The sequence below is a fragment of the Melanostigma gelatinosum genome (assembly GCF_949748355.1).
Source record: "Melanostigma gelatinosum genome assembly, chromosome: 7".
Lineage (NCBI taxonomy): Eukaryota > Metazoa > Chordata > Actinopteri > Perciformes > Zoarcidae > Melanostigma > Melanostigma gelatinosum.
In genome coordinates, this window is record NC_136640.1 from 13272318 (window position 1) to 13287419 (window position 15102).

General features: G+C 44.6%; 2 protein-coding genes across 2 annotated transcripts in view; both read left to right on the plus strand.

Annotated features, from left to right (window-relative positions):
* Nucleotides 1-4095, plus strand: part of ppp1r37 (protein phosphatase 1, regulatory subunit 37) — a 35682-nt gene extending 31587 nt beyond the window's left edge. The window contains exons 9-13 of the mRNA XM_079271882.1: nt 48-189; nt 283-449; nt 970-2692; nt 2811-2896; nt 3562-4095. Coding sequence (XP_079128008.1) covers nt 48-189; nt 283-449; nt 970-2692; nt 2811-2887 — 2109 coding nt within the window. The 3' untranslated portion in view covers nt 2888-2896; nt 3562-4095. The remainder of the gene's footprint in view (nt 1-47; nt 190-282; nt 450-969; nt 2693-2810; nt 2897-3561) is intronic.
* Nucleotides 4096-10282: 6187 nt separating this feature from the next.
* On the plus strand, nt 10283-13318 carry LOC306779816 (uncharacterized protein; the record flags this gene model as incomplete). The annotated part of the gene is made up of 5 exons (XM_079271832.1): nt 10283-10874; nt 11627-11932; nt 12170-12444; nt 12559-12746; nt 13006-13318. The coding sequence occupies exons 1-5, from the start codon at nt 10289-10291 to the stop codon at nt 13316-13318; spliced, it is 1668 nt and encodes a 555-aa protein (XP_079127958.1). The 5' UTR covers nt 10283-10288.
* Between the last annotated feature and the right edge of the window lie 1784 nt (nt 13319-15102).

The window sequence follows — 15102 nt, forward strand, 5'->3', positions numbered from 1 at the left end:
ACTATTATACACTTCAATATCTCTGTGTTTTCTCTGCCCCCCCTCAGCCATGCACCCAGAGTCTGGAGACTCTGAACCTCGGCCATAACTCTGTGGGTAATGAAGGGGTCCACAAGCTGAAGGACGGACTGATTTCCAACCGCTCCATGCTCAGACTGGGCCTCGCCTCCACCAAGCTGTCCTGCGAAGGTGGGAACTAGTGCCGGTCAGTGTTTGTGGAGGACGTTTTTCTGTCCTGCTTTCTTTTGTGACTTGTTTCTTCTTTTTTTGTCTGTGCTAAAGGAGCTGTGGCTGTGGCTGAATTCATCGCCGAGAGCCCCAGACTGCTGCGTCTAGACCTTCGAGAGAATGAGATCAAGACGGGCGGACTGATGGCGCTGTCACTCGCCCTAAAAGTCAACACCTCTCTGCTGCGTCTCGACCTCGACCGGGAACCCAAAAAAGAAACGGTGAGCATGCGGCCAAGGCTTTGGAAGAGAGGGGAGGAAGTAAAGGGAGGGATGATGCATGATGGTGTCTATGACCTGGTTTTTTAACATGTATGCCTTCAGTAAGGATGTATAGATCTGGTGCTGAGAGCTACAGACAGGTTACAAAAGTCAGAAAGTATTGAGAGATGGACAAAAGCAACTATGACGTCTTCGTTGGATTTGTTGACAATAACTACAATAGCTGTAACTACAATACAGAACAATACTAGCCTAAGCCTTCTTTTATGATATTTCGGGGCATTTTATGCCTTTTATTAAATATCTGACAGGAAATAAGGGGAGAGAGATGGGGAGTGACGATAAAGGTCTCCTAAACCCGAAGGCCTCCAGAGCGCTCCCAGCTATAGTTTTTTCAAGAAAATTGTGTTTTGAAATAAAGATATTACTGACAAACTGCAGCCTGAAGGGTTGCTTTGATTTCTTTGTATTCTTGTGGTTTTCTGCTCCATGTTTGAAACATTTTTCTCGTGTTTTTCAGGTGAAGAGCTTCATTGAGACCCAGCGCGCCCTGCTGGCTGAGATCCAGAATGGCTGCAAGAGGAACTTCATCCTGGCTAAGGAAAAGGAGGAAACAGAGCAGCAGATGAGGCAGTCGGCATCCATGGCTGAAATAGCCACAGAGGATGGGACCCGAGAAGAAGAGGAGGAAGAACCATTAACAGAGGAGAGAGGGGACACAGAGGTTACAGACGGAGGAGAAAAAGGTGAAACAACAGGGAACGAAGAACAGTCAAGCAGCCAGTCACGAGAGAGCACTGAGACGAGCATTCCTCAAATGATCCTGGACTCAGACTCAGACACTGAGGATGAGGACGGGGAGGTGGTAACAAAGTCATCTTCCTCGTCGACCTCCTCCACTCGGTTTATCCAGACTAATCCTCAAACCCACCCGGGGCTTGCACAGCCCCTGCTCAGTGCCTCATGTACGTCCTCGCCCCCGTCCGCCTCACCTGCTGCCGGGCCGAGTGCCATTTCCGCCATCACCGTCACAGAATCCGCAGTTCCTCCAGGCACCCCTCCATCTCCTGGTCGCTGTGTATCTGTCTCTAGTCCAGGGAGGGGTCACAAGATCTTTATGGTAACTCGGGTGGAGAGCCCCCCTCAGCAGCAGCAGCAGCAGCTACAGGTCCAGATGGGTGTACCTGCAGCTCCCAGCCGCGGTAAAGATGCCTCAAAGAAGCTTGTAGACAGGAACACCCCCCCTAAGGAGCAGACACAGCCCCCGCCCTCATCTCAAAGAGCTACACAACTGACACAAGAAGACGTGAAGGAGAGCTCGCCTGCTCCGTCAACAGACTGTACACTCACAGGGCAGAGTCCTGTAGCACACTTAGAGTCTGCACTCCATACTACACTAGAGCCACAGTCTGCAGGGCAACCCACAGAGGATGTGGTCGCTTGCACTTTAGATCCAGAAGTGACAGATACAAGTCAACCAGCACCAGCCATGCCTTCAAATTCCTCGTCAGTGCAGGCTGCAGCATTTCAGCTCACTGAGGAGGTGATAGAGAGCATTCAAAGCCCCCAACTTGAGCCCACTTGTGTAGAAGGGTGGAAGGAAGAAGAGGAGGAGGAAGGTCCTATAGAAGACGAGAGACAGGTGAGCACAGAAGGAGGGTGTAAACTGTTCGGTGAACCGAGTCAAACCCAGACTAGTATCCCTGCGGTACAAACGCAGCAGCAGCAGCCGTTACCGTGTGCTCTTGAAAACCTACCGGATGAGCTAACATCTGCATCAGAGGAGACTCGGTCGCCGAATCAAACAGAGGAAGAAAAAGAGGAGCCGCAGAAGCAGGACGAACCAGAAAAACCCAGTTTAACAGAGAAAGACGACAGCCAGCCAACCCAAGAGGAACCATGTCCAAACCAGCCAACGGAGGCAGATGAGCAGGCAGGAGAGCTTGTTCTCTCTGTCCAGACTGATCAACAGGAGCCATCTGTCACTCAAGGTGGAGCTCAGGAGTTAAATCCTCAAGCAGAGGAAGCCTCAAAGAGTCCCGAACCTGTCGCGACCGAGTCCGTGTCCCCAGTCAAGGACGAGGATTCGCCCGATGAGAGCTCTGCAGACGAGGACGAGTGTTTCGCTGAGGCTCCGGAGGAGATAGTTGGTTCAGCTCTACCCAACGGCCTGAAGCCTGAGTTCTCCCTCCATCTTCTTGATGCCGAAAGCCCCAAACCAGGCAGCTGTGTGATGGAGCACGGTGAGTCGCTGTAATCACTGATCTCTGCTGTGTTTTTAGATAAATACAGTCGCATGTGCGGTTGGTTTTAGGTATAAAAATCCTGTTTGGTAATGTGTGTTGTGTGTCACTTGTGTAGTGAGTGTCAGCTGTGGACAAGAGCTGGAGGAGCTGCTGCTAGAAGCCAGTTTGGAGACGGGCAGAGAGGCACCATGAGGATGCGAGGTAAACATTTATCTTATACAACAACATACGACACCTTTACCAGAGAAATGCATCTCATTTAGGAAGTATAGGAGAACATTGTACTCGGCAATGTAAAAACACTAGTTATTTCTCAAACCGTCCGTTGTAAACTACAGACAGTCCTCCTTAATGTTGGCCTTCCGTACTTGCCGTAGTTGTGCATACAGTTCTTCTGCGCAGTGATTGCAGCTGTGTTCACTTTTGGTTTTACAGCCAAATTAAGTGATGGCCAATCTGGATAAAGTGTTGGCTCGGTTACAACCTGTCTGATCAGCATTGTTTTTTTTCTACTATACGAGTCGGTTTTCTGCTGACATCAATGCACACACTTTGAATGTTGCCAAAATGCAATACTGTGGCTGAATACAGTGACGGAAGACTGCAAGTGCAGCCGCTGCTGCTGCAGCCAGTGTGGACGAGGTTTAAGGCCGGCAGTTTAGGTTTGCATGTGCAGCCAAAGTCGCATTTTAATGCCAAATATGTTGCAAAAACAAGTGCTGTAATGGCTTCAGACTACACAGTGTGCACACAGTGAGCTAAGTGGTTTTATCAGAAGATGTTTACATGGATAGAGAGGTTTGCCATTATTGAGCTGGTTTTACTACGTTCAGGAATGATTCGTCACCTCTCTTTCACTTCAACAGGGACAGTGAGGACGAGAGGAAACGCCACTCTGTTTGTCTGGCTCTACTACGTGACTGGTTGCCCGACGATGTTTTTTGTTGTTTCTTTGACTTTACCACCGACACAACCTTTCCTTAAAGGACAGAAGACCTGGTGTGAGAGTCGAAGCTCTCTGAAAATATAAGCAAATTATGGAAAGACAATAGGACAAAATCAACTCCTGGAGCGTTGCTGTGACAAATATGGAACCCTCTACATCCACATGACATTGACCACTGAAACACACACACACACACAGACATATGCACATTATGAGGAAGGAGGGGGAAGAGAAATAAAATCACCATGTTATCACTACATTTTGTTAATCTGCAGTCTTTACACACAAGCAGCCGCCTGCGGATGAGAGAGAAGAGAGCCGGGGGATGAAACACTAACCAAAGACAGAACACAGACCTTTCCCTCTTGTTGCTCTCGTGTGTAGATTTCCACTGTAGTTGGGGAAATATCTAGCAATTTAAGTTTGTTTTGTTTTGTTTTTTTTGGGGGGGGGGGGGGGGGGGGGGGGGTTCTTCATGAAGTACATACACAAAAACATAACGGTGATAATAAGAAAAAAGGGTTGATGACACAGAATAACGGTGATGGACGGTGCTGAGCGGACCTGCTGGCTTTAAACAATAGTTCTGGAAGTAAGTCGCCGTCAAAGGTTTTTATATCTGAGGAAGCTGAAGATGTTAACGTGTCTGTTTAAATGTCAATGGTTTATGTATGTGTTCCCACTCCCGACCAGAAAAAAAAAAAAAGCTCTTAAGGGACCTCTGCCAAAGTGACCTCCCCCTTTGTCCATTTTTCTCCTCACTCACTTTGGCCCCTCAGGGATCAGCGTCTCCCTCCGGTTGCTCTCCTCAGATCTGATGTGGAGGAGCTGTAACTGTCTCTCTACTTGCCTTTCAAACGCTTTCTGAAAGTGACAGCCGGTCATTTTGCTCCCAGCTGAAAAAGACGGAACTTCTGCAAGATGTCTGAGTTATTGACATCTTCTTCTTTTTTTTTCCTCGGTTCTCTGCGACTTTCAGACTCTATAATTATTATTATTATTATTATTATTATTGCTTTTGTTCAACCGGTCGTCGTCGTGTTAAACTCTTTCAAGAAAAGCAGCTCGGTCTCTGTCGCCATCTCTCCCTCTTCACCGCTCCAGCTCATCATTCACGTTGCCTTCAAAACTCACCACTTCAGATTCGGTAATTGTTTCTGTTCGGGCTGCGTTGAGAAATTAGTAATTTTCTATTTATTTCATGAGCCTTTACTGATTTATTTTTCCCCTTTTCTTCTTCGCCCTCATCTTCATTTTATCTTTTATTGTCCTTTTTGGGGGTTGCTTTTAAAGATTAACCCCATGTTGATGTATATTTCAGATTCAAACAAGAGCAAATATTTTTTTGGGGGGGGGGGGCAGTGTAATCTGTGTTGGAAGGAAAGGTGAATATGATTGGATGGTTGACGATGATAAACAGTAGGGAGCAGCACAGATCCGAGTCCTTGTTTTTAACACAACTCTGGGGTGACGCTGTGGCCACGAGGGGGCGCTGTGGGCCGTGTTGGTCTCACACAGAGGAGACAGAAGTAAAGGAAACCGCACTGCAGGAGCTGATGTCTGCGCTCAAATCCAACTCCTGTCTGGAATTTTACAGAGCAAGAACTTAAGCGAGCAGCTTTACATGAAATGTCGACTTCATGTATGTTTGGTGGAGAGAGCTGCTTTGTATTATTTCCTGACAGGTAGAGGCAGGTGTGTGTTTTGTTTTTCTAAAAAGGAGCAGCATGCAATCTTCCTGCTCCTTTCCACCCAACAGATAGATTGCCCCCCCCCCCCCCCCTCACTGTTTGTTATGCTTTAAATTTTAGAAATTTTAATAATTTGTTAACTTAATTGAAAAGTGCTGGTAATCACAAAGAAATGTGTGGCGAAATTTGTTCCTTTCCAATAAATGCATGTAATGACTAAAAGATGTGACTGAATGTTTCAATGTCTGAACTCTGATGGAAACGTGTGAGCAGATCAAGCTCTGTTGGGATTGTTGGAGACAGCTGGTGTCTCTTATACGTGATCTTTGAAACCTCGACTAAATGTTTTGCAGTCGATATATCACTTCTCTAGTAACGGTAATAATTATTGAGAAGTACAGTTCATTTAAAGGTGGGTTTTTATTTTCACTTTCTGTTGATCAGAACCAGAATTACCAACAACGTTTGGAAACGTTTCACATGCGCTGTCTGTAGTGTAGTTTTAGTAATTATTATTATTGTTGTCAAGTTGGATGTATACCAGAGCTTTAGGAAAATCTATTTTCGCGGTTGAAATTGCAGCTTTGATGTTGAAAACCTTTACATAAGTTTCCAGTCCCATGTTTTATTGTTCATGTATCTGTTGTTTGCTATATCTGTTGAATAATCATTCCTGTAAAACCCAAACATATTTTTGATGACTCATCTTGAACTCTGGGTGGATTCATTAATGTGTCCAATCAATTGTAAGTTGGTGTGATCAGACAAACCCAGCCATCAAATACAACCACGCAAATCGTTAGCGTTTAAGATGGACAAACCTTTGTTCCAGAGAATGTGGCAGCGAGTAACTTGTTCATTAGCAAACGTGGCAATAAGCAGCCTGCACTTTTCAGTTTACATGATGTGAGAAGCAGCACCTCGTTTTTGTTTGCATCTGTTGTCTTGGAGGCCAGGGACATAAAAAAAAATAAGAATCACAGACATGTCTCCACAGCAGATACAGATGTCCCGAGGCACCACTGCTGTTTATTTTTGCAAAAGTACTGTGTCGCCAGCAGGCACATTTCTCCCAAATTTACATCAAGTTTTAAAATGTTAACTTTTGAAACCTCCCTACATGCATGTACACATAAAACATTCTTTCTCAGTGGGGCTTTACCCTCATGACACGGTCAGACCCAAATTCAGCCACGAAGAAAGAATGCTGCTTTTCTGCAGTGAGTGCAGGCACAGTGAGTTAAATGTTTGATAAAACATACAAACTATTAGCGCTCAACAAAGTGCAGATAAGACTGGTGGGAATGTCATTTTCATGGCTTTCCCTCCAACAGGTGTTGAGATATTTCAGTCTGGAGCACTAACCGACAGTCATGGGCCACGCTGTTAGCGTGACTCTCAAGAAATGTGAAATATTCAAAATCAACGTCTCTTTCCAAAAGGAAGTTTAACAGGATAACAAATGCAAAACATATGTGCTTCTGCTCCCCAAAATGTTTTCTTTTCCCTCTAATCTTTTGTGTCTTGCAATAATTTGGAATATTTTGTATGTCTTTTTAAGCCTTTAAGAAATATTCCATCAAAGAAAAGTGTCTCTCCCTTCTGTCTCCTGGAGTGAGGGTGTGTAGTGATGGGGGGGGGGGGTCGAACACAGGGTGGGAGCTCTGCTCTGTATGTGAGGAATTCCACACTGCACTCATCCACTCCCACCTAATGGTGCTTTAATAATACAGAGGGTTGGGAGACTCTATCTTCTGCCTCTCTTTATAGTTTGAATGTTGGAAGTGTGTCAAGAGCAAAGGTCATTGGGAGCATTTACAGTCATTTTTAAGCTCTCGCAAAACATCTTTACTTTCACCAAAGGTCTGTTTCACATCACAGTGATTGAGTCGATGCGACACACGGTGATACAGGTCCGGGCTCTTGCACCTCCATAGTGAGCACCGCAGGGTTTCAGTTTCATTGCACCTGTAAAGTTCTGGTTCAAATAAAATATTTCCTGATGCGCTGTCGGCCTCTTGTTCCTGCTCACGACTAATCCTACGGCCAGAGAATCTCCTCACCGTCAATATGAAACATGTGATTCAGCACCTCGGGGTGAACTCTTGGGTCAGTTGTGAAGTTGTCCTGTGAAAATGTTTTGTTAGATCCGCGGACATCTCAATGTCAGTAACGATAAGCTGAGCTTGATTTGATACTGACGTTTGCATGTTCTCAGCAGGGAGTCGAACTGGACAACAACTTTATACGCTGATGATTTGTCAATGTTGTGTTTTCATATCGTTGCGCTGCCTCCAAGTGGATAAAAAATTCAATCATAGCAGCTTTAAAGAAATCCTCCCACGATAAAGGAGCAGTCAGAGCTTCATAACTAAAACCCAGCTTTGTGGGTGCTGAAGGTTCAGCCAGGTCTCTCTCTGTTAGGGGACAGTGCCAAGTGATCAAATGCTTCCTCGCCGGGTCTTTTCCTTGCCTCAGGAATGTGCTGGCATGCTGATAGAACAGTAGGGATTTATCCGTGGTGTCAGCCCCTATCTGGCCTGTTGATTCGCAGTCCAGTGGACTGCAACGGACCCCTGCACACTAGAGCAGGGGCTCATGGGACTGATGCGTCATCTGTGGGGTAATAAATGCTGAGACACCAATCGGAATCTTCCCATCTCTTGGCGAGGATGCGAGTTTTCACAAATGTATACAAGCTGTTGCATACAATTTCCCTTTAAGCAGCTTTCAAGTGAGACTTTAACTTATCAAACAAGGAGTTGTTTCTCCTCCTACAAAGCAATCGAGTAGCACACTGTTGCCCACTTTGTTGCCTGTGCTTCAGGGTTTTGCTTGGTCTGGTTTGACCATTAGCTTATGTGGCTAATGTCATTAAATGTATACATGTTAAAGGTTCTCAATACAACATGCAGGTCCAGATGTCACACTGCCATCTCGTTCTTACAATGCTGTGTGGGAGGTCACTCTCTTAGTGGCTTTATGAATGCGGATATGGCCAACAGTTTCAAAGGGAAGGACTCGAATGCACTAAAAGGCCGGCCTGATAACAAAAACAAAGAACAGAGGAGCTCGGATTCCAGCACGCAATTAATCTGTTGTATCTTTATGTAGATAATAGTTGTTTACGGCTATATCATTGTTCAAAATCACATATCTAGCTCCTTTAAAGTTACTTTGAACAATGAAACCCTGTTAGATCACACCCACCTATTGAACAATATGTGCAAAATACGATTACAAAAAAAACACGATACCAGTACCAGTACCCTTAAAGTAACACTGATAAAAAGAGAGTACTTCATTTGATTCCTTTTTTCCCTCCTTCATTCCGTCCTTAAAATACCACCACTGCCTCTGCTTTTATATTCGTCGGGGGCCACAGGCCTCGTAGCCAAACCTTCAAACGTTTTGGGACTCCCAACTCTGTCAAACACTGAACCACTTTACCACTCCACAGGCTGTATGGGTAGCTGCTAGTGGGGAAAAACACACATTACATTACATCAAAGAACACTCGCAGTGATTGGCTGTGAGCCACGCTACACAAATATGGGTTTAGTTTTTTCAGTACAAAAAGGTTTGAAAAGTTTGATGCTACTTGGATTATTTTAGGCGATATCTTAAAGGCGGTGGGTACCGATATCCAGACCTAGCTCTGCCTCTTGCTGGGGCCGAGTGCTAGACTGCCTGTTACCTTCCTTTAACACATCAAGGCAGTCTTTTTTTTTAGACATAATCTTATGATCTGCTTATGTAATCCTGACAATACAATGGGGATTCAATTAGTGCAACTTAGCTTCACTGGGTCTGTCAGAGAGTGTGTGAAGGCTGGGTGGGCTCTGTGATCGCCCTCTGAACCAGAGAGCTGAGGAGGGAATGCAAACAGGGACGACTGGGGAGGGGACGATAACACCACCCCCCCCCCCCCACCCCCCCCCCCTCCTCAATCACATGACTGTGATTAGAGGAGGAGTGTGGTGGGACAGAGAGGGAGAGAAGGTGAGCACGATGATTGACATTTTTGGGATTTCGGTGCACAGATCACATCCAAGAAGTCGACTTGTCTTTGATTGCTGACTGAGGGTCATCCACTTGTCTGGGGTAATTTAAACTTAATACTAAAAAGAAAAAAGTGTACATTTCTCTTAAATTTTGATTCGTTCTGCTTGAGCAATTTAGTTTGTTGTGTGTTAAATGTACAGTGTTGGGAGAAATGCTCAGATATTTTGCTCAAGTAAAACCACAGTGTGGAAAATACTCCTACAAACAAAAGTCCATGAACCAAAAGTAAAAGTTGTCATGATGCAGAATGGGGAGTTTCAGAACAATATATTATATTTCTGGATTATAATTACTGATGCATTAATGTGTACATACTTGAGTGTTTCAGCTGGTAAAGTTGGGGTTAAATTGAACAACTTTGCTGGGAACTTCTGCATATCCCCCACATCAATATCGTTTTAACTTCACCAACAATAACACATCATCATTTATCTGTTGATTACATTTTGCATTATCAATCTCAATCTGCAAAATAACTTTTATCTCAAGTTCTCAAATCACTGCCGTGGAGTAAAAAGTACAATAGTTGCATCTGAAATGATGGACTATTTGTATGAAGTTGCAGAAAAGGGAAAGTAAAGTGTCTGAAATTGTACAGGAGTGAATAACTCCTTGTTGGTGTAATTCATTTTGAATGAATATTAAAAGCAGTGATGGAAAGTAAAAATGTTTCTAGTAATATAAAGTAACAACACTGAAGCAAATGCAAATGGTTGTTAAATCATATTTACATAATTGTTTTTAATATAATGAGCATAATGAAGAGCGTGTGTGCGTGCGTGCGTGCGTGCGTGCGTGCGTGCGTGCGTGTGTGCGTGCGTGTGTGTGTGTGTGTGTGTGAGAGAGTATATGAAGTATTCTAGTGTGTGGTTTTTACTCTCAGTTGCAGGTATGAAGGTGCTACAGTGGTGCATGCTGGGAGTGACCATCCTGCTGCTGGTCTGTGAGGTCACCATCAGTCATCTGTGCGATTCCCTCATCACCTTAGTGGATGGTTTCCACACGCTCTTCATCTTCTTGCGCATGGCTCTTCCTCCTCCTCAAACGGCAAGCATAAAAAAGAACCCGCTCTCCTCTTCGGATTCCTCCGCATCTCCTCCACATGCCTCCTCCTCCTCAGCAGTACTTCCCTCCATCCTGCCTGCAGGGTCATCCATTGAATCGCCACCTGGGACCCGGGCCGATGGGCCCCCGGACTGTGGCGTGTCCTTCACCAGCAGCAGGATTCAGCCTGTGGGGGCTTTCTTTTCTGCCCTCCTCCTCACCTCTCTGTGTCTCTCTTACTTCATGGAAATCGTCAGCTTTTCCCTGGAGCCGCACCCAGTGCAGCGCCCCCTGCTGCTGGTGGTAGTCGGAGCTGTCAGTCTGCTTCATAAGCTGCTGGTGGTCTGGCTGAAGTGGGATCAGCTGCAGAATGAGAGGGCCGATGCCAGCAGGCAGCCGAGGAACGAATCTCACCTTGAAGTGAACCACAGAGGTAACATCACCTACAGGGGTACATGGTCACTTTGAAAGCATGATGCACACAGTACATGTAATGTGGTACAAATAATAGCAATAAGGCACATTTATTGAGGGTGCAATTAATAGCTTTTACAGCCAATTAATCACTTTCAAATGCCTTGTATTTCAGTCATAAGCCAATAATATGAACTTTTGGGTTGCTAGGTTGTGGTGCGTGTTGCCCTCCTCCCAGTGTTCAGTTTTGATGCTAATTTAAGTTACCAGAATGCTAGCTGAAGCTTCACATTTACCATATATTGATCCTCATGTGATTTTTTACAACTGCAATCTGGACATGTGACATCCTGTTCCAGCTGGTCTGATCAATATAATCTGAGATACAATAGTTAGGTGTTCAATGCGTGATGACCACACTTTAAACTCTACCTAAGGATTTTAAAAGTCCAATGTCATGTAAGACACATTGCTGCAATTCTGCTGGGTGAAATTCATTCATCTTGAAGAATGTGGAATTCGTGGCAGATCACAATGATGCATGAGGCTTAAAACATCCTGCTGCAGAGCCCCTCTCTCATGTCATGTGAAAGCACTTGTAATGGCATTATGTAATAATCTTTTACCACAGAAGAAGTAGTGTGCCTGTCCAGCTGATGCTATTGTACAGACACATTTCCCTTTGAAGTAGCTGCCGGGTGTGTATTCAGCTGTAAGGAACATCAAACAGTGTCCACGTTTGTTTTTCATTCCTCTGTTCGACTCCCACAGTCTTGGCTGCAGAGGAACCCGAAGGCCAGGCTGAGCCGGGGCGAGTCCTGGAAGATGTTAGCTACGTCCAATCTGCCGTGGACAAGTCGCTGCACAATGGGGCGCTGGTCCTCCGCAACCCGGGAACCTCCAGCGTCCCTGACGCTGACTCTCAAACTGCCCAACAACAGCCAGTCCACCTGCATGCAGCAGCTCAACAGGACCGCAGGGACTGCGAGGCAGCCAGCGCTCTCGCAGATTTGGAGGTCTGCAAGTGTGAGAGTTGTTCAGAAGACATCACAGACAACACCTGCATGGGACATCTTGGTAAGAGATGGACTGTCACCTTTAGCTTTAGTGTCCCGTAGAAAAAGAGCCAGATGAGAAAATAACAAATGAAGTCAATGCACAGATTTAAACATTTGTTTTTCATATGTGACCAAATGAGATTGCCTGTTTGTTATGGGTGAGGTGGGTTTTTGCAGGTGAAATAACATTTCTTCAATGATAAATGTTTCGTTTATCAATGTGAAGATCATATTTTGCTGTTTTCTCTCCCTTCAGACAGTCAAAATGCATCTAATACCAAAGTCTACAAGTCATCCCATCACATTGAGAGGACCGTACCAAGCAGCCAGCGGCCAGTCAGTCCCGTGACCTTTGTCCTCGTCATGCAGGGCCTCACTAGCTCTCTGCTGGCTCTGATCAACAGCCTGGTGATGCTGCTGGTCGGCCCACAGTTCCTACACAGCTCGGGAACCTGCGGCCTGCTGGTTTACCTGGATCCTGTTCTCTCCCTGCTGGCTGTGATTGTGCTGATCGCCACCGCTGCCCCACAGGTCGGTGCGTTCATGTCATGTCTTTTTAGTTTAAATGTTTCAGCATTTAGCTGAAGTTGTTATGTGTGCTGCAGCTGTATCCAAACCTGCACTGACTGTCGTATATCTCTCCAGGTGCACAGGTATGGACTTCTGCTGCTACAGGCCACACCTCCACACATTTGCGCATCTGATCTTGGACGAAGGATTACGAGTGTCCCCGGAGTGCAGGCTGTGCACAACCTTCACATCTGGCAGTTAACTGAATCCTTCATGGTGGCCTCTGTCCATGTGCACTGCCATGCTGGGTTTCCAATGCACAGGTGAGGAGGAAAGGTCTTTTGACTTTGGTACTCCGGGGTTCTAACAAACCATGGCCAGTCAATTCTGATTGGCTGAAAGGTATGGATTCATTTGGTGTAACCGTACAGTATAACCGGACACTTTTAATATGCGTTTGCCCTTCAAAATGAATGTGTCAGTATTAAACTGTAGGTAAAGACAGTAACAGTGGGGCTTAACAATGGCTAAAGCTCAAAGCTCTATATCTTATGAATGCAGAATCCTTTCACACATGTGCAGGTGTGCTGATCTGATGTCGGGGGTCACTCAGGTGCTGCAGAGTGTTGGAGTGAGCTGCTGCACCGTCCAACCAGAGTTTGCCTCCTTCTGCTCTGGGTCCTCTGCAGGCAGCGAGGGGGACGCCTCCCCTGTCATCCACAGAGAGGAACCCTCCCTGCCACCGCTTCTGGCCTGCAGCCTCGCCTGTGGAAAGGCCTGCGCTGGGTCGATGTGTTGCTCTCCCGTAGAGGAGGAGACCAGCCTGCTGGCACCACCAGCTGGGCAAACAAAGGAAGAGCCTCAGACACTGGTCATCGAGAACACCTTCCTCTGACTGAAGTAGTTGAAATAAATGAATGAATGTAATGGTAAAGGTAGTGGATGATGCGGAAAAATGAACAGATTTTGAAAGTGTAATCTGTCCTAAAACATGGCTCATACATTACATGTATATGTTGTGTTTATGTTAGTTTGATGACATTAAACATGGCGCTGCAATATCAAGCGAGGCATTTCTTCTTGTGATGCATCATTTGTACTCCGAACCTCTGTATTCTCCACCATGTATGTCTAAACAAATAATACTAAAGTGTGTCTCTTTTTATTTTAAGATAATATAGAATGTATCCCGGTGTCACAGCGACCAAAGAAAGTAGAAGCACAAATGCATAAAGATATGTGATTTAATAGGCTGCTGTACTATATGAGAATCCACTTTAATGCTAAATGAAACTATACACCCAGTGGTGGAAAGTAACAAAGTACATTTACTCAAGTACTGTACTGAATGAACTTGACCTTTACTTCATTTTATGCTACTTTTTACTTCTACACCATTCAAACACAACTATTGTACCTTTTTTAAGCCGCTAGATTTATTTTACAGCTATAATTACTAACTAATTTACAGGTTATGTTTTTATATGTAAAACAAAAAGTTGATAAAATATGATGTATGTCGTTTTCATGTACTGTTAACTACATAACAGTGTATAGATGAAGTATGAAGTAGGATAGTTAAAATTAGCTCCACCTCAACCAACTACAATGTTGATGTATCACTTAAATTACTACAATTACAATACTTTAAATACATTTTTGCTAAAACTACTATTTACTTGCTCACTTGTAATGGAGTACTTTCATTTTTATTATTTGAATACTCCTTCCATGAATAGAATGAGGAATAAGACAGTTGAAATAACTTGCACCTGAAGGATTGGATCTCGGTGATGTAATGTATAATGAGGCTGCAGCAGTATAAGCAGCAAATACAGTTGTGGCAAAAATGTGAGACTGAGAGAGTTCATCAGACTACACAGAGATGGCTTTTTCGTAGCAAACGCTACTGCACAGGCACACCTATGCAGCGATTATTCATGTCATCAGTCACACCTGTGCCTTTCTAGCTGTGTTTAATCGTAATCTTCTATATTTCTTGCCTATGAAGACGCCATGTGGCTCCGCCTTTATATTGTCGGACAGCCAATCACAATGCACCTACTTTGAATAGCACAACACAGACCCGACTACGTTCCCGGTTTTGGGTTTATTCGACAATAGTATGCTTAACAACATCCGGCACGTGATGGTACTTTGTATACGAGCCCTCAGTCATAAAAGCAAACTAACGGTTTTAACGACACACCATTACTCAACATACTATCGTTGATAGATTGTATATATACTCTTCCGCAACCTTGTTTAAAGTGCCCGGATGAGCCTCGGTGGTCCGGGGTGCAGGCTTCAAACCTGTAGCTGCTTAGCGGCAGAGTGGTTCAATTCCACCTTTCGGGCGTAAGCACGCGATAACTACTCAAGTGAAGTGAAGTGAAGAGGTAACGATCAGTTCATCTACGTATTATTTGATCGATACGCTTATTCTACACTCTTGTTTAATTAAAGGGAAAGCGTCACATGTTTTAATTCGTTATAGTACAATTAAGGATTGTTATTTTACCTTTATTACATGCTTTATCTAATAGCTGACGATACTTACTTTTTATACACAAAACTCATAGTCGTGAACAATGAGCGTAATATGTATTTTAAGATAATTTAAACTTAATTGTAATTGTGCTGTCACAAAAATGAAAACATATGATCAATGATTTCCTA